The sequence below is a fragment of the Anomalospiza imberbis genome, chromosome 19, assembly GCF_031753505.1.
Source record: "Anomalospiza imberbis isolate Cuckoo-Finch-1a 21T00152 chromosome 19, ASM3175350v1, whole genome shotgun sequence".
In the NCBI taxonomy this organism is placed as follows: Eukaryota; Metazoa; Chordata; class Aves; order Passeriformes; family Viduidae; genus Anomalospiza; species Anomalospiza imberbis.
Genome location: NC_089699.1, coordinates 471,920 through 493,214, shown reverse-complemented (window position 1 = coordinate 493,214; position 21,295 = coordinate 471,920). Strand labels below are relative to the sequence as shown.

At 63.1% G+C, this 21,295-nt stretch overlaps 2 protein-coding genes across 2 annotated transcripts in view; both read left to right on the top strand.

Annotated features, from left to right (window-relative positions):
- Positions 1-6,583: 6,583 nt before the first annotated feature.
- On the top strand, positions 6,584-16,402 carry CYTH1 (cytohesin 1). Its single transcript, XM_068209834.1, is given in 15 exon segments — positions 6,584-6,614; positions 6,617-6,703; positions 6,706-6,747; positions 9,128-9,210; positions 9,939-10,003; positions 10,665-10,731; positions 10,913-11,031; positions 11,315-11,395; positions 11,487-11,599; positions 11,687-11,835; positions 11,925-12,036; positions 14,364-14,440; positions 14,539-14,610; positions 14,920-15,074; positions 15,285-16,402. Coding segments are annotated over 15 exon segments (1,317 nt in total). The 5' UTR covers positions 6,584-6,598; the 3' UTR covers positions 15,364-16,402.
- Positions 16,403-17,509: 1,107 nt separating this feature from the next.
- Positions 17,510-21,295, top strand: part of DNAH17 (dynein axonemal heavy chain 17) — a 33,353-nt gene continuing 29,567 nt past the window's right edge. Inside the window, exons 1-10 of the mRNA XM_068209864.1 lie at positions 17,510-17,891; positions 18,588-18,781; positions 19,056-19,248; positions 19,340-19,439; positions 19,517-19,602; positions 19,715-19,840; positions 20,077-20,232; positions 20,311-20,394; positions 20,719-20,886; positions 21,143-21,259. Of these exons, the coding sequence (XP_068065965.1) occupies positions 17,547-17,891; positions 18,588-18,781; positions 19,056-19,248; positions 19,340-19,439; positions 19,517-19,602; positions 19,715-19,840; positions 20,077-20,232; positions 20,311-20,394; positions 20,719-20,886; positions 21,143-21,259 (1,569 nt within the window). The 5' untranslated portion in view covers positions 17,510-17,546. The remainder of the gene's footprint in view (positions 17,892-18,587; positions 18,782-19,055; positions 19,249-19,339; positions 19,440-19,516; positions 19,603-19,714; positions 19,841-20,076; positions 20,233-20,310; positions 20,395-20,718; positions 20,887-21,142; positions 21,260-21,295) is intronic.

Genomic DNA, 21,295 nt, shown 5'->3' with positions numbered 1-21,295 from the left:
CTCGGTCGTGATCGGCGGCGATCGCGAGGGGCGAGCCGGCGGGAGGGATCACCGGGACGAAGGGGTGGAGGTTGGAATCACCGGGACGGGGCCGGAGGGATCACAGGGACGGGGGGGGTGTGGGTTGGAATCACCGGGACGGGGCCGGAGGGATCACAGGGACGGGGGAGTGTGGGTTGGAATCACCGGGACGAAGGGGTGGAGGTTGGAATCACCGGGACGGGGCCGGAGGGATCACAGGGACGGGGGGGGGTGTGGGTTGGAATCACCGGGACGGGGCCGGAGGGATCACAGGGACGGGGGAGTGTGGGTTGGAATCACCGGGACGGGGCCGGAGGGATCACCGGGACGGGGGGGTGGGGGTTGGAATCACCGGGACGGGGCCGGAGGGATCACCGGGACGGGGGGGTGGGGGTTGGAATCACCGGGACGGGGCCGGAGGGATCACCGGGACGGGGGGGTGGGGGTTGGAATCACCGGGACGGGGCCGGAGGGATCACCGGGACGGGGGGGTGGGGGTTGGAATCACCGGGACGGGGCCGGAGGGATCACCGGGACGGCCGGCAGGGGGCGGGGCCAGCGAGGCTCCGCCCCGCCGGGGTCACGTGGTGCCGGCCGTGGCGGCTGCGGCGCGCTCGTCACGCGGGCGGGGCCGGAGCGGCGGCGGCGGGATGGAGGAGGAGGAGGGCGGCGGCTGCGGTCAGTGCGGGCCGGGGGCGGGCGGGGGGCTCTGGGACACCAGCCGGGCCCGGGACGAGGTGCCGGGGTAGTCCCCAGTCCCCACTGGGCGGCGACGACTCTCCCAGGCGGGGCGCGTTTGGGCCGGGCCGCTCCCAGGTGCAGGACCGGGGGCGGTGGCTCCGGGACGGGCGGGGATTTGGCGGCGGCGGGACCTGCGCCCGCAAGTGACAGAACGGCCTTGGCGGCATCGTGCGGGGGCGGCGGAGGAAGCGCCGGGCGGAACTGGCACCTGGTGCCCGCCGGCGGCGCGGGGGGCGGGCGCGGCGTGGGGCCGCCCTCCCCGGGCCCGCGGAGCGCCGGCTCTGCCGCGGGAGCTCCGCGGCCCGCTGCCCGCACGCCTTCCGTCGGCCGCTCGCACTTTGCTCCGGTGCTCCCACGCCACTGCCGAGTCCCGGCCCCGCAGAGCTCAGGGCAGCTTGGCCTCGATGGCGCCGGCTGAATGTCACAACCCCCTGGTTCGGGAGCTCCCGGTGTGTGCCCTGCAGCCGCTCCCAGGGCGGGCCGCGGTGGCTCAGGGCTTGCAAGGTCTCCCCTCTCATGTCCGTGCATTCTCCTCCCGCTTCCTTCTGCCCTCCGTGCCCGCAGAGCGTTCCTTCCCTCCCGGTGTTGAGGACCGGGGCTGGGCAGGGAGACCCTGCCTGTGCCTGGTGTCTCCCAGGCAGGTTCCCGTCTGTCGGCAGGTGGTTTTCCTTAAGCAGGGCCTTTGCTGAGGGGAGACTGGAGTCTGGGTGAGATGTGGGGCCATGGCCCCAGTGCTGGAGCCGTACTGGTGACCGTTCTTCCTGGGAGCAGCTGATGCCAGCGAAGTGCCACTGCCGGCAGTGCTGGTTCGCGGGCCAGTTTCCTGCCCAGCTGTGCGGCCGATTAGGAGCTGCTGTTCCACCCCAGAAGTGACAGTGCTGGGCTGCGAGGACTTCACTGTGTAAGATAAGGAAGGTGCCGGCGGCTGCGGCCTGGCTCGGGTGTTGTCAGATACAACCCATTAGTGGGAGAGCGCTGTGGGGATCCGTTCTGCCAGCAGCCTCTCAGTGCTTCCTGGAAGCACCTGGAAGACATTCCGGGTCATGTCTCAGCATTAGAAATGTCCCACTCACCCTGCGGCGGGGGACGCAGGGAGCACGCAGCCGCCTCCAGCCCCCGCCACTGTTCCTGTGCTGGGGGCAGCACAACCCACAGCTGCCCTGAAGCCCTTAAGCTGAGTTGGTTTAGCCAAGGACATTCTGCCGAGGCTGTAGCGTGGTGGGAGCCGACGGGGAGTCTCTTTCTGGTGGGATTGTGCTGACGCCAGTGTCTGCCCCACGGCTCACGGCCTCTCTTCAGCCGTCTGCCTCGTCAGAGAGCAAATCCCAGGGCGAGCAGCTGGCAGCACAGATGTGTGCTCCCCCTGCTCCTGCCAGGGCGTGGGGCTGCATTCCCACCCCCTTCCCAGCATATTCCCGTGGGGACAGCAGCAAAACTGAACCCATCCCAGAGCAGAACTGACCGAGAGCAGTGGTGTGGCTCAAACGCCTCTGGACCGTGGGGAAGAGGTGGCAGTGAACGATCCTGGCTGCTCCTGCCTTGCCAAGCTGTGGCACCGGTGAGGATGTGGGGAGCACAGTCCTGTCCTGGCACCGTGTCCGGAGCTGGGCCCCATCACCACTCAGGCTGGCCCCAGGGAGACGGGGATTGGGCAGTGCTGGTAATCCCGCTGCACCCAAGAGATTACCGCTCACTCTAGCCTGGGGATTAAGGGATTTCTCTAAGCGGGGTTGATGCAGCCTCCAGCAAAGCAGCTTGTGCCTGGGGGGCCTTGTTGTCTGGGGTAGGATGGGTGTGTGATGGTAGGGTGGCCTGTGCAAGGTGTGGGGGATCCCCAAGGAGGGTGGGCTGCCAGGTCTGCAGAAGGCTCCTGAGGGGCTCCTCACCCAGGTAGTCACTGCCCTCCTCGCCACCAGCCTGTAAAGTCCTCTTTTGCCAGTGGGTGCTGGCAGCCCTTTGGTACAGGTTTGGCTGTCCCATCCTGGGATCACGGCATGTCCCTGGGTACCAGGGAACACTGCTGGAGGAGCTGCTGCTGATGCCCTAGCCCTTCCTTTGCACAGTGTGGGGTCAGCCTGGGCAAGTTGCTGGGCCCAGCTTCAGGAGCAACTCTTCCACAGAGCTCAGGGATGGACTCTCAGGTCAGAAGCAGAGAGATAGTGCTGGGGTAGCACCAGGCTAGGAGAGCAGAGCCAGGGACTTGGGTAGAGGCAGTTGTCCAGTTTCTCTCCTGAGGTGTTTGGAGCAGAGAACAATGAGCCCTGCTGCTGACACTTGCAGTCATGTCAGGGCTGTAGCTATGGTTTGTAAACACCCCAGCTTACCTGGACAGGGTGCAAGGACCCAGCCAGGCATCCAGGTCACTCTGTGTGGGAGATGCCACCTGGCCCTGCCTCATCGCAGTCACAGCACCCACGTGCCTGGGTCACACTGGGGTTTCTTCAGTGCCAGTCCAGGCCCAGGCAGGTGCCTGTACAGCACATGCCCAGCTAGCCTCCCCTGTGCCCACGGCTCCCTTCACTTGCCCTTTTGCCTCCTGGTGATGTGGCAACCGCTGCTCTGGCCCCTGGGAAAGGGGAAGTGGTGTTGAAAGCAGAAGGTCAGTCACATCAGCAGTGAGTGCCCGGCTGCCCTCGCAGCCCTGTCAGCTGCCCTTCTCTACTCTCTCCTCCTCTCTGCAGTCACACTGCTCTGGGATCAGGGACTGCTCCTGCCTGCCAGGGTGCCCTTCCCCACTGCCTGCCCCGTCTGGGCTTCTGCCTGCCCCGCTCAAGTTACTCCTGGCTCAGCGATCCCAGTGGATGCAGGGGTGGGTGAGCAGAGCTGTCGGGCTGCTCCTGCCCTGACAGGCCCTTGGGTTTGTTACTCACGGCTGTGCCCTGTGCTCAAGATCGCTCCTGCTTTGAGGAAAGGAGCTGTCAGTCCGGTTTGGGGTTTGCTCAGTGCCTGTGGGGTGGGAGGGTTGTGCATTTCCCCAGCTCCAGAGCTGTCCCCCAGCCTGGTATCTTAGGGCATGACCCCCGGTTCCTGCTGCAGGAGCCCCCCACACAGCAGGGCTGCAGCAGAGTGGGCAGTACCTCTGGGGCATGACCGGGGCTTGCTGTCTGCTTGTGCTGGCACACAGGGTTGGCTGAGCCTGTGGGGCTGGGTCAGGGCTGGGGCTCGGGCCCTGCACCCCGGGAGCGGGGGCCGTGGTGGCACCCCCACGCTCGCACCGCCGCGCTTCTCTGGGTGCACCTTCCTTCATGCGGCGCTCGTTGCTATGCGACCGCCGGCTCCTGATGCTTAATGCTCTAATACGGAGGGATAAAACCACTCTAAAAATACCCCGCTGCCGGCCCCCCCTGGGAGCAAGGGGGCTGCCGGGGGGCAGGCAGCCTGGGCAGGGGGGCTGCTGGGAAGTTCCGAAACTCTCCGTCCTCCAAGTGGCTTTGAGCCGCCCGCTGTGGCTCTGGCGGTGGCACGGACTGGTGTGCCGGTGCGGCGGGGATTGGCTGGGGCTGGCGCGTGGGCTCCTGCGGCTGGAGCTCCCCTACCAGAGCCAGCTCCAGACAGAACCGGGACTGCTCCGGCTCCCCTGCTTGCACCCTGCCCCAAGCACTGGGGAGCTGCCCTAGGTACTGGCTACCTGCCTAGTACTGGGTAGCCCACTGCTCGGCCACACGCACCTGGCTGGCCTCTGTGCTACTGCCTGACCTCTGCCCGTCCCTGCCTTGACCTCCCGGAGCTGGTGGCATCCTGCGTGGGACCCCCACAGCATGGGGACAGTCAGCGAGCTTTGTGCCTCCAGTTTCCAGGCATTCCTCTGCCCCTCGGTGGCTGCCAAGGCAGGTAGGCACTGCGTGCCCCCTCCCCTCTGTGCCGCGGGGTTCCCATCCCCCAGCAGACACGGTGGTGCCGATGGCTCCGTCTCCGTATGGCTCTGGCTCCATATGGCTCCCGCTGAGAGCAGCACAGAGTGTCCTCGCCGTCTCACTGCCTCCTTCCTCTGCCGGCCTTCCCATGCTCGGGCCTCTGCAAGCACCGAGCCCCTGCAGGATGCACAGGCACTGGGCCCCTCGCCTGGCATTGCCCTGCGCTGGAGCTGGTGCCGTGTTGGGACGGGGGTGTTTTGGGAGCAAGCAGTGGCGGCTGGGAGGTCACAGGCAGCATAGCATGGCCATGGCAGGTCCTGCCACAGCCCCTCTATCCTGCCCCGCCCCAGAGGATGTGTGAGCACTCAGTCGCCCTCATCACAACAAGTGCCTGTGGCTACAGAGGGCAGGGTGGCACTCTCCAAAGGGAATTCTGTGTGGGAAAGCCCAGCTCCTGCCATGCTGTGGGTGTGCTGAAGGTCAGCCTCCTGTGTGACCTGCTGCTGTCTGCTGGCTCCTGCCCTGCTGTGGGACTGGAGAGCTGCGCAGTGGGGCAGAGGGTTGCGGGACCTCCTCGGCCAGCCCTTTGGCCAAGCTGGGCTCTGCTCCTCTCAAGGCCTGGCACCATAAGCAGTGCTGGGAGCAGGTGAGGTGCCTGCCTGGCTGCATTCCTTGCACATGCACAGTCTCTGCAGACATGGCTGAGCTGGTCTTCACCATGCTGGAGGCTGGGGGTCTGTGCATGGGAATGTTGGAGCCTTGAGCCACTGGGAGCAAGATAGTGGCTGTGGAGTGGGTTCCTTGATGGGCTCTGGGTCAGGGAAGCGAGGTTAATGGGGTGTTGGGCAGGGCTGCACAAAAGCAGGAGAGTGTCCTGAGCACAGGGTCCGGCAGCCTAGGAGGGCCTGTCCTGGAGCTGCCTGTCCCCAAACCCTTTTCCTGATGCACCTCAGCTGTGGGGAAGGATGGGGCTGACGCAACCCAGGGTGTGCACATGGTGAAAACAGGATGTGGTATGAGGAGACAAGCAGGATGTTTCTGGGGGCCCCACGGGACCCCCTCAAGGGGCACCGTGGGTAGTAGCGGCACCTGCAGCAGCACGCGGAGACCCTGGACTCATCCCCATGGCCTGCCTGGCCCCAGGGCTGTTGCTGTTGCCCCTCTGGTGTGGTACAGCGTGGGCCAGCAGCAGGGCTGGCTGCTGCTGTAGCTCAGGGGGCCAAAGGACAACCTGAGGCTTCTGAAGCCCACCCTCCCCTTACTCCATAGCTGGCATTCTGGGTGCTGTGTTTCCATCTCGTGCTGCTGAGCAGGATTTAGCTGAGTCAAGGCAGCCGAAGCTGATGCGGCCTCTCCAGGCACAGGGACGTGCTGGGGTCGCTCCCACTACAGGCACAGCCCCACAGCACCTGGAGTTGCCACACAGGGGTCCTGCACAGAGCAGTGGGGTCCCTGCAGACACCCCATAGCAAGGGGGCAAGACAGTGGGGAACAACATCCCATGGGGACTGGCATGGCTCCTAGTCCTTCTCCTGGTTCCAGTTCTTGTCCCAGCCAGCTGTGGGAGATGCCATGAGGCCTGCGGAGGTGAGCGGGCACCAGCTGTCCCCACGGCCAGCACAGGACCTGGACCTGCACTGGAGGGATCTGGCAGAGTCGGGGGAGCTGCAGGGCTGGGGGTCTGCTGGCCTGTGGGGGCCCAGCTGGTGGAGGGGCAGGGAGGGGACCCCGGTGCTGCGCAGCGAGCTCAAGATGTGCCGGGTCGGGTGTCCTGGCAGGCTCCGAGGAAGGAAGGGCCGGGCCAGCCCAGGCCCTGCCTGGCTGGGACCCCAGCACAGGGCGTCCCCCGGCCCTGAGCCAAGGAGGGGGAGCAGGCGCCCATTTCCCACCCAGCCGGGAGCACAGGAGTTAAGGTGCTGACGGCTCTGGCTCACGGCGGCAGGAACAGGGTGGTGCTGGTGCTGGCTCCTGGCGAGGCCGGGATGACGCCCGAGAGGCCCGGAGCTCATTGGTACGGGGCCCTGAGTCACCGCGGAAGCACCGAGGCTGCAGGTGCCCGCTCCGAGCCCCGGCAGCTCGGGCACGGCCGGCGAGGGCCCTGGCACGATGGTGCTCAGGGCAGAGGGCAACGGTGAGCCGGGCCGGGGCGCGGGGGGCCGGGCAAGGGTGGCCGGTGGTTCGTGACTGCCCCGCTGCCCTCGGGCAGCGCTAGGACAGAGGGCGAGGCCAGCAGGGTCCTGTGCCGCGGGGCTGTGCTCTGGGCGAGCTGCGGAGGGCCATGTGCTGCGATTGCTGCTCCGGGCTGCAGCCCCGCTGAGCCCCGAGCCCCATGGACAGGTCCTGCTGCCCCGGGGCAGGATCCTGCCGCGGGAGCCCGCGCCTTCCCGTGCTGGTGGGGACGCCCAGCCATGCTGGGATCCTGCAGTGTGGTGGGTCCGTGTGCGACTTCTGTGCCAGGCTGAAGCCAGGGGAAGTGTCTGGTCCAGCCTCCCGTCCCCCGGCACTGCTCTGCCTGCGGCCGGGCTCGCTGGGGCTCTCCAGGGCGGTTGCTGTGCAGAGCCAGGGAAGGGTTAATGCCGCCTTCCTTCCCCAGAAAAGCTCCTGCGTCTGGGGTTTCTCTTCCTCTGGCTGCTGCTGACATGGCTGGGCTGCTTGTCACGAGTGCTCAGCCTCCACCGGGGAGGGACCTTCCGGGGCTCTGGAAGAGCCCTGCCGCACCACGCCTACCCCGGGGCCACCGGGACCCCGGCTGGAGCCCCTGTCCTCTCCCAGGTGGGCAGCAAGAGGCAGAGCTGAGGGCTTGCCTGAGGCCTGGCATGAATTTGGCTTTCCCTACGGCCAGGCCTGGGGGTCTGGCAGCTGGACAAGAGGGTCCTGCAGCTAGGCAGGAGGGTCCTGTGGCACACGCAGCAGCCCAGGGATTTGGGGGTTTCTGTGTCTGATGAGCCAGTGTGACGCAGCTCATCCCTCCCGCTGCCAGCCTGGGCTTGCTGGGCGCCCTGGGGCCTGGCAGTGGGGGCTGGTGCCGGTGGGAATGGTGAGAATGGCGCTGGGATGTGCAGAAGGTGCTGGGATGCATCGACACAGCTCTGGTACTGTAAGTAACTTTTAACCTGGTGTCACGAGCTGACCTGTCTGGCTCAGGCTTCCCGACATGGGAGACTGAAAGTATTGGGAAGTGTTGGCGTGTCTGAAGGACTGTGTCGCAAGCCAAGGCGCCTCAGCCTTGGCAACAAAGGGTTGTGAAGGAGGAAGCTCATCAGACCCAGAGCAGAGGCAGGGAAGTGCTGAGCTCAGAGATTCGGGTGCAGGGTGGCCGTGTCCCAGGGAGCTCCCACTGAGGCAGCGGCGGTGCGGGGAGAATCGATGCACAGTTGAGGACAGTGCTGGTCCAAAGGAACGTGGTGTCTTTGGGCACTGGCATGGGGCAGTGACTGCGCTGGGGACACTCTGGTGAGTCTGGGCTGGTGGCAGCAGTGACTGTGTATGTGGTGGCACACGGGACCTCAGTGAGCGAGGGGGTAATGCTTGGGGCAGGGGAGGATGGTGACAGCCCTACAATGCCTGTTCCCGCACCCCAGGGCGGGAGGTGGAGGTCGCACAAGAGCTGAGCAGGCAGATACTGCTGCCACCTCCCTTGGGGACAACGCTCTGGAGGGAAGGTGTTTTGGTGTCCTTGCAGGTGACCTTGGTGCAACGCACAGGACCCACTGGCAGAGGTGGGAGACATGAGCATAGTAGGAGGGCTAGGAGCACTCTTGAAGGAGCCAGTGACCTTGGGGACTGGAGGGAACAAGAATGTTCACTTTGTCACCATGAAGCAAGGAAGTCACGTGCCAAAGAGCACTAGGAATGTTCCTGGAGCAAGGGGACCATGTGGTGGCCCTGGGCGATGGTGTTGGAGGGGGGGTGTCTGGCTCCCCAGGGTGACGGGAAGGTGTAGATGTCATGGTGTGCAGGTGAGGTCTGTCTGGAGGGTGCACCACCTCCAGGCTCTGCCCCAGAATAATGCACTGTAGAGGGAGCTGCAAGGGTGGCCAGGAGCTGGTTTATGTTTGGGGCTGACCTGGTGCAGCAGAACAACCTGCAGGGCTGCAGGTCAGTGTGGAGCCTGTTGGGACACAGCAGAGCTGCTTGGCCATGGGGAGCGGAATGGGCACCCACACCAGCCCAGCTGGGGCAGAGCAGAGTGAAATGGGACTTGGAGGGGCAGCAGGGCTGGCAGAAGCAGTGCTGGAGGTGATGCGGGGGCCTGTGTGGGTTCTCAGTCTGCAGCTGCCACAGTCTGAAGGAGCAGATGCCCTTGCCCTCAAATTCCTTTCATGCCACTGGTGCCACTTGGCCTCTGTGTGGGGCTGGAGACACTGCTCACCAGCCCAGCTCCTCCTGCCACCCAGCACCTCCACGTCCTGCCTCCACCCAGGCCCACAGCTGCTGGCTGGGAGCAGGGGCTGTGCCAGGAGCCTGATTGCCAGGACCACACATGCTGATCTGATCATGTCTCTGCTCAGTGCCCAGTGACCTGACCCCAGAGGAGTGCCAGGAGCTGGAGAACATCCGCCGCCGAAAGCAGGAGCTGCTGGCTGACATACAGGTGTGATGCCAAGGGGCCCACACAGCCACACAGCCTCCCTGTCCCAGAGACAGCAGTCTGGCTGGCAAGGGACAATGTCCCTGCTTGTATCACTGATAGGGTCCCTGGAGCCCCATCCAGGATCCCTCATGCTGCTGCTCCACAGCTCTTCCTACAAGGGGCTCTGGGAGCAGGGTCCCAGCTGGGATGTGGTCCCAGGTAGCAGCCAGCCATCCCTGCCCTGCCAAAGCAGCCATGCCTTTTCCTGTACCCTGCAGAGCTCTAGGCTGTGCAGTTGTGCCAGTCTGTGCCAGCCCCTGCCTGGCACGAGCAGGGACCATGTCTCTGGGCCAGGCCACTGCTCTGGCAAGTGACTGTGAGGTCGGGGCTCATCTGGGACACTGTCAGTCGTGTCCCTGATTAAGGCAGCAGAGGCTAATTACTGCCATATGCTGGGCATGATCTGAAGGGATTAGGGGTAATTCTGTTAACCTCCGAATCTCTTCCTTCCTGCATGCTGGGAGCGCAGCAATGCTGCAGGGATTAGCAGCAGGGGGCAGCCAGCCCCACTGCCACTGCCCTCTGAGCTGGTTCAGCCCCTGGGCAGCGCTTGGGGGTGGGGGGAAGAAGGGAGGGAAGGAAGGAGGGGCTGTGGAGCCTCTTGGGGGAGTGGGGCTTTCTCCAGGGCTGGGGGCTGGAGGGTTTGTGGGGGAGGCACCTCCTTGTCTCAGTGCCCCCTCTCCCCACAGCGCCTGAAGGATGAGATAGCAGAAGTGACGAATGAGATCGAGAACCTGGGCTCCACGGAGGAGAGGTGAGTCCCAGCACCACAGAGACCCCCTCGGGCTCACCTATGCTGTGCAGGAGCCAAGGGCAGCTGAGCCCTGGCCCACAAGTGCTGGCGTAAACAGCTTTCCCAGGCGCCCTGAGCTCCTGGGAGCAGGATTCCAGGATGATCTGCTGCTCCCAGGTCTGTTTTTCCCAGCCCCAGCCCTTCTGTCTGGCCACAGCCATTGGCGAGCTTTGTTATTCTGAGCTGGTGCAGTCAGTGCCAGCTGGGATTAGGGGGTTCCGGCAGCTGGTGGGAGCCGACTCCCAGCATCATTCCCAATTACCCGCTGGGGCATGAAGCCTGTCCCCTTCTGCCAGCCCCACTGCTCTCCCCAGAACCCTGCCACAGCCAGCTTGCCCAAGCCTGCCCGTGTCTGGGTGACCTGACAGGTGCTGTGCCTGCACCCCTCTGCTCAGGGTGACCCCAAGGACACGGGGTGGCAGCTCCGCTCTGTTCCAGGGCCTGGTAGGCCGAGAGCAGCCCCAGGCCACGGCGTGGGGCAGACACGGAGCAGTGTGTTGGCTTTGTCCTCTGTGGGTCCAGCATGGGTTCCCTTGGTCCCTCCCCACAGTGCACTGCCCCAGGGGCTGCACAGTGGCAGAGGGGCCCTGCCGGGTGCTCAGAGCTTCTTCATGCCTTGCAGGAAAAACATGCAGAGGAACAAGCAGGTGGCCATGGGCAGGAAGAAGTTCAACATGGATCCCAAGAAGGTACTGTGGGATAGGGAGCAGGGCTGGTTACCTGCCTCTGGGGGTGTGCATGGCTCTGCCACCTCCCAGTCCAGGTTGCTGGGGCTGGGGCAGAGCCAGCAGCCACAGCAGGGGCTGGCGGTCAGGGGGCAGGCTGGGGCGGCAGCCACAGACCCCCAAGCACCTCTCTTGCACCCTCCAGGGCATCCAGTTCCTGATCGAGAATGACCTGTTGAAGAACACGTGTGAGGACATTGCTCAATTCCTGTACAAGGGAGAGGGCCTCAACAAGACAGCCATCGGCGACTACCTGGGCGAGAGGTGCACTGGGCTCGGGTTTCTGGGCTCCTGCCACCTGAGAGATGGGACACTGCAGATCTGAGCTCACAGGGCAGCTCACTGGGGGTACCCAGGGTATTTGGTTCATGGCTGGCACTTGCAAGTGGCTGATTTGTGCAGACCAGACCAGGGATCAAGCAGGGGGTAGCTGCAGCTTTCCCCCATGAATGAGTAGAATCTGGAGAAGGGCAGGGACAGTGGAGCCACTCAGCAGTCACAGGATTGCTGATCATGCATCCCTCGTGCTCTGGCTTTGTTCCCACAGGGATGAGTTCAACATCCAAGTCCTGCATGCCTTTGTGGAGCTGCACGAATTCACTGACCTCAACCTTGTGCAGGCCTTGCGGTGAGTAAGGGGCTGGCAGCTGAGCGTGGCCCATTGAGGGTGGTGGGGACCATGGAGCCCCGAAATCAGCAGCACAGCTTGCTCTCCACAGGCAGTTCCTGTGGAGCTTCCGGCTGCCAGGGGAGGCACAGAAGATTGACCGGATGATGGAGGCCTTTGCCCAGCGGTACTGCCAGTGCAACCCTGGTGTCTTCCAGTCCACAGGTGAGCGCCTGTCCCAGACAGCACCTATCCCAGGGTGCCCCTGGTATCATCCTGCCCCACAGCTGATTTTCCCCTCTGCCCCTGCAGACACCTGCTACGTGCTGTCATTTGCCATCATCATGCTGAACACGAGCCTGCACAATCCCAACGTGAAGGACAAGCCCACAGCAGAGCGATTCATCGCCATGAACCGTGGCATCAATGACGGGGGGGACCTGCCTGAAGAGCTGCTCCAGGTGAGGGCCAGGCTGCAAAGCTGGCCCAGAGCAGGGCCCACCACGGGGCTGCAGGGCAAAGCAGAGCTGATTCCATGTCATTCTACCAGAATCTGTACGAGAGCATCAAGAATGAGCCCTTCAAAATCCCTGAGGATGATGGCAATGACCTCACCCACACCTTCTTCAACCCCGACCGGGAGGGCTGGCTCCTGAAGCTTGGTGAGTGCCAGCAGCAAGGGAGGGCAAGGTCTCACCAGGGTGCAATACCCCTGGGCTTCCCACACTTTTCCTGCTGGCCTGGCTCTTCAGAGTGTGAGGAGGCTACAGAGACAGGCATAGCCTTCATGGGAAAGGCATCTGTACATCCAGCCCTCCATTTTCCCTTGGCTGGGCAGCAGGAGCAGACTCAGAGCCGATGAGGCCCTGCAGAGCGGCTGGGTGGGTGTCCTGGGGGATTCTTCCTCTAGGTTGGGCAAGCTCCTGGGGTGCAGAGCTGGTACCAGGGTCTGGTGTCAGAGCACAGAGACCTCGAGGCCCTTCAGGTCACCGAGTCACAGCAGGATGTGGAGCAGGCCCACGGGGGCAAGCAGCGAGCTGCCCCAGGCTGCGTGCATCCCCCCTCCATACCACAGACAAGCCCCTGCCTCACCTTCCCACAGCATTATCACCTCTGCATCCCGGCTCCACATGCAGGCAGCATGCATGGCGTCCCTGCTACACCGCCCGGCTCCGCAGCCGGAGCCCTCCACGCCCTGGCTCCTGTGGCTTCTCTTCTTGGCACCTCTGGGGAGCCCTCACCCAGGTTTAGCGAGGGGGAATGGGTGTTGGCAGGATCAGGGTCCAGTGGGGCGTTTCCCCAGGGTTCTGGCTGGGGTCAGAACTCCTGATACGTGGCCAGCCCCTTGGGAGGGGAGAGCAAGAACTGCCTGCTCCCTGCCCTGGGGTGGGGGGGACTCAGGACAGCCCCAGGCTCTCCCGTCCCTGATTGGAGGGGCCCTGCATACCCAGGTTCAGGTTGGCACCACCAATGGGGTGGCAGAGAGGCAGCGAAGTGGCTGGGGACCCCAACTGTCTTGGGGGGCAGGGAAGGACCCTGCTGGTCAGCCACGGGGTGGAGGGAGCCAGGCCCTGTCCCCAGCAGCCAAGGAGCCCCATCCCACAGAGCCACAGTGAGCCAGGGCAGTCAAGCCCCCACAGCCCTGCCGCTGGCCCAACCCCTCACAGCTTCCCTGCTGCAGCCCGGCCCCACTGACCTGCAGGGCAAGGGGGGGCTTTGGGGTTCCTCTTTTTATTTTTTTTCCTTTTTTTTTTTTTTAATTTTCTTTTCTCCCTCATTTATATGTTTCCATGATTTTGGCTCTTCCTTTCCTTGCCCCCAACTCCAGGAGGTACGTACCCCTCTTCCCTGCTCTGCTCACACTGCTGGGGCTTCGTTTCCTTTGCGTTTTTAATTGCTGGTGATGAGTCTCATTGCTGCTGCTGTTGCTGCTAACCCCACATGCCCAGGGACCTCGCCTGCTGCAGGACAGCCCCTCTCCACCTCCAGGCAGGGACATGGGGTGCCAGCCCTGCCAATGCCGTGCGTTCCCCAAGGCCTGTGGCCTCCTCTGCCACCCCGGGGGAGGACGGGGCCGCAGTGGCACCTTGTCACCTGCCCAGCTGTGCACCACCATGTCTGCAGACAGCTCAGCCTGGCCAATGGGTTCTTGCCTCCGGTGACACAAGGGATGGGGACAGGTTTGGGGTCTCCTCAGGAGAGGCCCCAGCCTGTGCACGGGTGGTTAGGGCGTGCCAAGAGGCTGGAGCTGGATCCATCTGCGTGGTGCCCTGTGCTGTGCTAAGGGCTCACGGCAGTCCCCATGAGGCACCAGCACTGCTCCAATGCCTGCACCCCAAGGTGTCGGGAAGCATTGGTGCTGGCCCTCAGAACTGCTCTGGGGCAGGGACAGGGGTGGGCTGCCAGCTGGCACAGGGGAGTGGGGGGCCATAGGGCCTTCCTGGCAGGGGAGGGAGATGAGCAGGACCCCCAGTTTACACTGTGGCTCCTGGTGTCCGTGCCGGATCCAGCCTGCAAGGGTGGGTGCTCGTCCTGCATTCAGCACTGCTGCAGTGGCTGCGCTGGAGGGGAGCTGGGCCCGGGGGGGAGCAGGGCAGCTTCTCCCACTGTGCTGGCAGCTGTGGAGCTCGGCCGTGGCCTTGGGTCCTGCCTTGCCCGGGGTCCAGGACGAGCGGGACCATGGACATTGTGAACAGAAATCCCTGTGTCTTCCAAGGGAGCTGCCTGGCCGCAGTTTCCTCTAGCTGTGCTGAATCTGTGCTTGGGTGGGAGCGGCCAGCGCTCCCAGCCCGGCAGTCCCGCCCTCGCCTCCATCCTCTCCCGTGCGCTTCCTGCTCTGGTCGGTGCGGTGTGCGCTGCCTGCTGCTGCTGCCCGCCGCTGCCTGGCTCTGCTTGGCTCTGTGTGTCCGCCCGGGCCTGCGCTGCTGGAGCCTCTGTGTGCCCGGCCCTGCTCGCAGGGCCGTGCCCGACTGGCCCTCTCTGCTCCCAGGAGGCAGGGTGAAGACGTGGAAGCGGCGCTGGTTCATCCTGACTGACAACTGCCTTTACTACTTCGAGTACACAACGGTGAGTGGGTTCCTGCAGGGTGAGCTGAGCTGGGGCAGGGAAGGGGCTAGACTGGGGGTGTCCCACCCCACAGCTGACCATCTGCTTGGCCACACCAGGATAAGGAGCCCCGTGGCATCATCCCCCTGGAGAACCTGAGCATCCGTGAGGTGGAGGACTCAAAGAAGCCCGTGAGTGCTGTGGCAGTGTCCTCTGGGGTTTGGGGGCAGCTTTGGCTTGGGCAGGAAAAGCTGGGAGGTTTTGCAGCACCGAGATGTCCCCAGGAGTGGCAGGGGCCCCAGGGCAGTCACTGCCTTCATCAAAGGGGCTGGTCACCACAGGGGCACATGCAGGGCCAGGGGGTGGCAATCACGGTGTGTCTGTCCCTCTCTGCCACGCTGGGGTGGCTGTGCCAGGGGTGTGTGGCTCTGCTTTTTCCCTCCCAGTCTGGGGTTCCCTTTGGAAATGGGGGCTGTGTCTGAGCGGTCTCTCCCTCCCAGAACTGCTTTGAGCTCTACATCCCTGACAACAAGGACCAGGTGATCAAGGCCTGCAAGACAGAGGCAGATGGGCGTGTGGTAGAGGGGAACCACACCGTGTATCGCATCTCTGCCCCCACGCCTGAGGAGAAGGAGGAGTGGATCAAGTGCATCAAGTGAGTGCTTGGAGGAGCATGTGGGGGCACGGGCACAGCAGGGACCTGCCTGCTGTCCTCAAAGGGGACAGTGCTTCCCAGGGCATCCTGCAAGGATGGGGGAAGAAAGCTTCCCCAGGGATATAAAGGGATCTGCCCAAGGCCAAGCCAGGGAGGTGGCACCCATCACTGCAGCACTTTGGCCTGACCCAGCCCTTGTTCCCCTGCCAGGGCAGCCATCAGCCGGGACCCCTTCTACGAGATGCTGGCTGCCAGGAAGAAGAAAGTCTCCTCCACCAAGAGGCACTAGCAGCCAGACTGGCCCTGCGAGGCCAGCCCAAGTGTCCCCCTGTCATGGGGGCATGTGGGGTGGGGGTCACGCTGCACGCTGGCCCTTGAGGCCCAGGGCCCAGCTTCAGCTTAGCCATTTCTTTACTGTGGGGGGAGGGAAGGGGCACGGGCATCTCAGTGACTCTGGCCCCCCCTCACTGCCTCATCACCAGACAGCATCTTCACAGGCTCAAGCTGGAACACAGCAGCCCTGGGAGCCCTGGCCTCAGCACCATGGGCACCCTCCCTGCCTCTGAGCCCCCAGAAGCCTGCGGCCACATGGCACTGGGTCCCCCCAGCACCCGTGTTCAGACGCTCTTGGGGTGTTCCGTCAGGAGGGTGACCAGCTGTTGGTGAGCAGCTGGCAGTTTTGGGGTGCCACAGGTGCTGGGGTGCAAGGTGTCAGCCCCAGGGGGGCCCTGCAGAGATACAGCTCCTGGCCCTCGTTGTAGCGGGCTGGGTCTGTCCTAGGCGTCCCCACGCTGCTGCCTTGGACCCTCCCAGCCACCCCCTGCACTGGAATGGTCCCACAGACACAGGAGGGACGAAGGGCAGGGACTGTTGATGAGCAGTGGTGCTACACAGGGCAGAGATGTGCCCTCACCCGGCTGTGGGAGCTGTGGCTTGGATGTGGCGGCGCTCGGTGGCATTGCCCCAGCACATCCTTGTGCCGTGGCCCTCGTGCCGGGGTGGCATGGGAGAGCCTGCCCTCGGGATGGCTGCTGGTGGGGATCTGGCTGGGTGGGGGCTGTGGCCCCACCTCTCTCTGCCTCACAATCGCCTGTGGCTTGTCCTGTCCCCATCCTCACGCACGGTCTGGAGGCGCCTGGATCAGTATTAGTCTATTTATCAGAGGTGTAAATACTCCTGTATAGTTTTCTCCTTGTAGATTATTTTGTATGTGGGTGGTTCAGTGCAGAGGCCTCACAGGAGTGGGGCGGGTGGGCAGGATTTTTTATTCTAACTTTTTTTTTTTTTTTTTTAATTTGCCATGGCCTTGTTGAAGATCAGCAACAAATAAATACTTGCACCACACTTCCCTTGGCCTCCTGTGCTCTTTGCAGCTTGGGGTGGGCAGGAGTCCCCTGCCAGTGTCAGCCTTTGCCCTGTGCCCAGCCTTGGACTGGGCTCGTTTTCGTCCCAGTCCGAGGCTATGATGTGCTGGGGGTGTTTGTGAGCCTTGTGCCTTCACAGCTGCCCCTGGCCACCAGGACAGTGCCTGGGGTACCTCACTGCAGAAGGCAGGGTGCCTGTTCCAGGCTGGGACAACTCTTGGTCCTGCACCCTGCTGAGGGCACCAAGCTTGGCTGGCAGGGCCGTGGTCACCCATGGGTAGAGGTGTTCAGGGCACTCTGGAGGACTGGGGACAGTGGGGGCGTGGGGTACCCTCGGGTACCCTGTTCTGACCAGGACTGGGGGATTCATACCCAGCTGGTACCAGGGATCAAAGTCAACTTGGGGCTGAGGGCAAGCTGGGAGTGCCAAGCCTGTGCCAGCTGTGTTGGTGCCATCAGGGCTGGAGGGGGGTTGTCCACTCACACGCATTTGTGCCATGGGGGGGATCTGCCCAAGCTGCAGTCCCTGCCCATCCTGTGCCTCAGATGGGGCAGCCTTTGGGACTGCAGCCTGAGTCTGGCCAGGGTGGGCAAACAGCCCTTGCTGAGGGATTGGGCAGTGGGGGGTGCAGGGGGAAGGGCAGCCCTGCAGTTGGGCCGGTGCCCGTTGGGCCAGTGCCCGTTGGGCTGGTGCCGGGGTCAGTTGGGGCAGACTGTCGGTTGAACTGCTGGCGGTGTCAGGTGGGGTGCAGACAGTGCCTGGAGGCTGTTGGAGGGTTGAGGAGTGTGACAGGGAAGCAGTAGAGCCAGGTAAGATTGGGGTGAGCCAGGGCAGCGATAGGGCCAGGCAGGGATGGGCAGGTCAGGGGGAATAGGGCTGGGTGGTGATGGGCCAGGCAGGGATGGGGTAGGCTTGGGGCCACTGGGCCCAGGCCGGGATGGGACTGGCAGCTTCCCCTAAGCCTGCATGTGCAGAGGGAAGGCTGAGGGCCGTGGAGGGGTGGGATGGGCAGTGTCAGGAGGTCAGGGTGTGGGGTCTGCACAGCCCCTGGCTGAGCGGGGTTCTTGCAGGTGCTGGGGAGCTGCAGGCACGCCCGGTGCTGGCACGATGTCAGCCCCACAGGACGAGCGGTTAGTCCTCCTCGAGAGCTTGGCCACGGCGTTGCTGCATGTCCGGCCAGACAAGTGGGGCAAGTTTGTGGCCAGCGAGGAGACTTCAGTCATGCTGGACAAGTTCTTCAAGCAGCCAGAAATGCTGGAGCTGGTGCTGGGGCTGAACCCTGCTGGGCAGCTCCAGCCCACTACCTGCTTCCCACCTGCCCTAAAGGGCAAGGGAATCTACTGCGTGAAGAGGAAGGGGGAGAACATCACCGGGGAGAACTGTCGGAGTGGTCTGCTGGTGGGAGACATCGGCCCCTCACCTGTGGAGCAGCTCATCACCGTGCTGCTGGAGGTGGGTTGCCCATGCAGGCACAGGCTTGGGGCGAGCAGGGTGAGCTGAGCTCCCTGGGCACACTGCTGTGCTGGGACCCCTGCTGTGGGCTGCTCTAGACGAATTTCCAGGTAGGCTCCAAAATAAACTAAAATTCACACAAGAAAACTTGTCCCAGGTCCTTGCCCTGACCTTGCTGTGGCTCCCATCCTATGTTGAACAAGCCCCACAAGGACAAGAGCTGGGTGAAAGTCACCAACCCGGTTTTCTTCTGGCCCCAACTAGATCACTTCCTGCAATTTTAGAAACTCATAATAATTCCCACTTACCTTTACCCTGCAGCTGGGAAATGTCTAAGTGTATTTCTCTCAAACTTCTCATAAATATTCCCACTGCCAGTCCAGAACACCCAAAAGCTGCATCAGCTCCAGGAGCCCCCACTATTCCCCCTCACTGCTGGGGGCTTTTGCTCATGTGCCAGCCTCTGACTCTGCTAGATGCATTCACTGTGCCACTTCCAGCACTTCCCAGGCCATGAGAGCTGGAAACCAGAGCAAAGGGCCTTTTGGTCACACTGATAAATACCAGCAAAACTCATCTGTGGCCAACTGAGCCGTGACTGCACTGAGACTGTGCTTCAGTGGGCAGTGGAGGGAAATGCCCACTGCCCTGTACAGGAGGTCATGAGCAAGTGCCTGACCTAGCCCTGTCTTGCAGGTTGTGTCCCCTCTGCTCCTTAGCCAGGATGAGGGGGTGGGCTGGCCCAGGATCGTGGTGGAGGACGTCATGCGCCACACTCACCAGCTGCAGAACAAGATGTTTGTGATGACTGGGAAGATCCAGGGAAAGCCACTGCTCCCACTGCCCGAGCACCTGGTCAGCTGGGAGGACTCAGGCGCCGCCCTGGACTGGTGGGTGGCACCACTTGGTGCCAGAAAAGCCTAGCAGGGGCCCAGGACAGCATAAATCCCTCGGGGAGGGATGGGAGCCAGGTCACTGGCTCGGTCCCTGCACAGCCCTGGGCACAGCCATCCCCTGCAGCAGACAAGCTTTGAGGGGTTCATGCCCTGCATCTGCAGTGGCAGAGATGGCCACATGCAGGAGTCATGGGCTTCCCTAGGGCTGTTTGGGGTTCCCGTGGGGCAGTTCAGGGCTCCCAAGGGGCATAACCCATCTGCCTTTCAGCCTGGTGGAGCCCATAGATGGTACAGTGCTGCACTCCATCGAGACCGTGGTCATCGAGTGGTTCCAGCAGGTTGAAGAGATCTTTAGCCAGGACCCAGCGCAGCAACTGCTGGAGGGGCTGCACCCCCTGCCCAGGGTTGAGTTTGATTTCTGGCAGACCAGGGTGACCTGCTTGAAGTGCGTCAGTGAGCAGGTACTGTCTCACCCATGGTGGCCACATGTGCTCATGCTGAGCCCCCCGTGCTGAGCCGCCTGTGCTGATCCTGACGCCTCTTCCCTGGCAGCTGCTCTCACCCCAAGTGACAATGCTGGCCAAGACACTGGAGAGGGCTGACAGCTGCTACTGGCCATCACTGCAGAACATGTTCAGGGCCGTCACTGGTGGTGAGCTCCCATGACATGGTGGTGGCTGCCTCCAACAAGGTGTCCTCATCCCAACACGGACTTTCTCCATGTCCTAGGTTTGGAGGAAGCCAATGATGTCAGCCTCCACCTGCAACCCCTGCAGGGGCTGCTGGAGGAGATGGAGCAAATGGACTACTCCCAGGTGAGTGATGTGTGGCAAAATAACCAGGCAGAGCCTCATCTCGGCAGCAGCAGAGCCCCAGAGGCTTTGGGGGGACACATCCCCCCGCACTGACGAGGCTCTGCTCCCACAGCTGCAGCCCTTCGTGCCCAAGGTGCTCTGCACTGTCTGCCTGCTCCGGGCTCACTGCGTGCACTACCACTCGCCTGCCCACATAGCCCGTGTCCTGCAGGAGACCTGCAACTTCTTCATCAGCCTGGTACAGCCCCATGGCCAGCACTGACCCACCCCTGTCCCCTCCAGTTGCCTCTCTGGGGCAGATGCGGTGATGCAGAGACACCCTGGACAAGGGAACAGCAGAGCCCCCCACAGGGCTGGGGGGAGTCTGGGGCAGGCACGGGCTGCCTGCAACCACCAGCAAGTCTGTGGGGGTGAAGGGGGCAGGAGGAGCCTCCACATCCTCCTGACAGCAGGCCCTGCCTGTGTCTGTCCCAGACCTATAAATTCCTGAACCCGGAGGACATGCTGAAGGGGCTGCAAGGAGAACCCCAGGAGACCCTGGAGGGACTCAAACAAGCCATCTCCACCACAGAGAAGTTCTTCCAGTCCTACAGCACTTACTGCTCTGATGTAACCCCCACATTCTTCCCGGTGGGTGCAGGGATGGTGCAGGGACCTCTGACCCCCTGCACGCCAGCAGCAGACTGACAGCCCCCTCTGCCCTTCCAGGAGCAGCCAGAGCTCTGGCAGTTTCCCCCCAGACAGATCTTTGGGAGGATGGATGCCTTCTTGCACAGGCTCAAGGCCATCAAGGTGAGAGCACAGCACTTCAGGGCACAGTGCCAGCCTCAGTCAGGCCTTCCCTGCCCTGGGGATCCTGGGGAGGGAGTGGCACAGGGGGAGCTCGGCTGGCACAGTGGGACGACACTGGGAGTTCAGTGGCAGCGTCCCAGCACAGGCTCCCCCCAGCCCCGAGCCCCCATGGCAGGATGGTCACACCCTAGCCAGGCCACCCCTGCGGGGCTGCTCCTCAGGACTGCTGAGCTGGCAGGACACAGCCCTGTGCTGGTGGTGCAGCTCCTGCACCTGCAGCCTGGGACAGGGGAAGCCAGGTACAAGGGGGTTTATGCTTGCCAGGAGCTGTTCCAGGCAGCCATCGACTTCCTGAGGCTGGAGAAGACAGCGCTGGGAGGGGTGCGAGGGAACTTCCTTGGGACCTGGGTGTTGCGGATCTCTGAGGAGATCTGTGAAGACACCAAGGCTTTTGCTGAATGCAGATATGATCCCTTGGATCCCGATGAAGAGGTGAGCAGGTGCTGGAGTGGAAATGTAATGGATGCTGGAATTGAGGTGTTAACATTGGCTAAGTGAAAAGAAAAAAAATCTCTTGTGAGAACATGCTGCATAGGGACACATGGGACTGCCCCACAGCAGCACAGGGCTGGCTCTGGAGTAGGTCATGGGGCTCTGGACCTTCTGGGTTCAGCAAATCCTTCCTGAAGGATCTGAGAAGGAGGCACAGGGGCTGTGCCACTTTAAACCATTTTGCTTTCAATGGCAGCAATGGGACAGAGACTTTGCAGAGTTCCAGAAGAAGGTTGAGGATGCAAACAGGCAGCTGGCTGCCATCTTCTGCCAGGGCTTTGATGACTGTAACAGCCTGCCAGCTGCCGTGAAGGTACCTGTGCCCCAGCTCAGCAGCCTGGCACGCAGC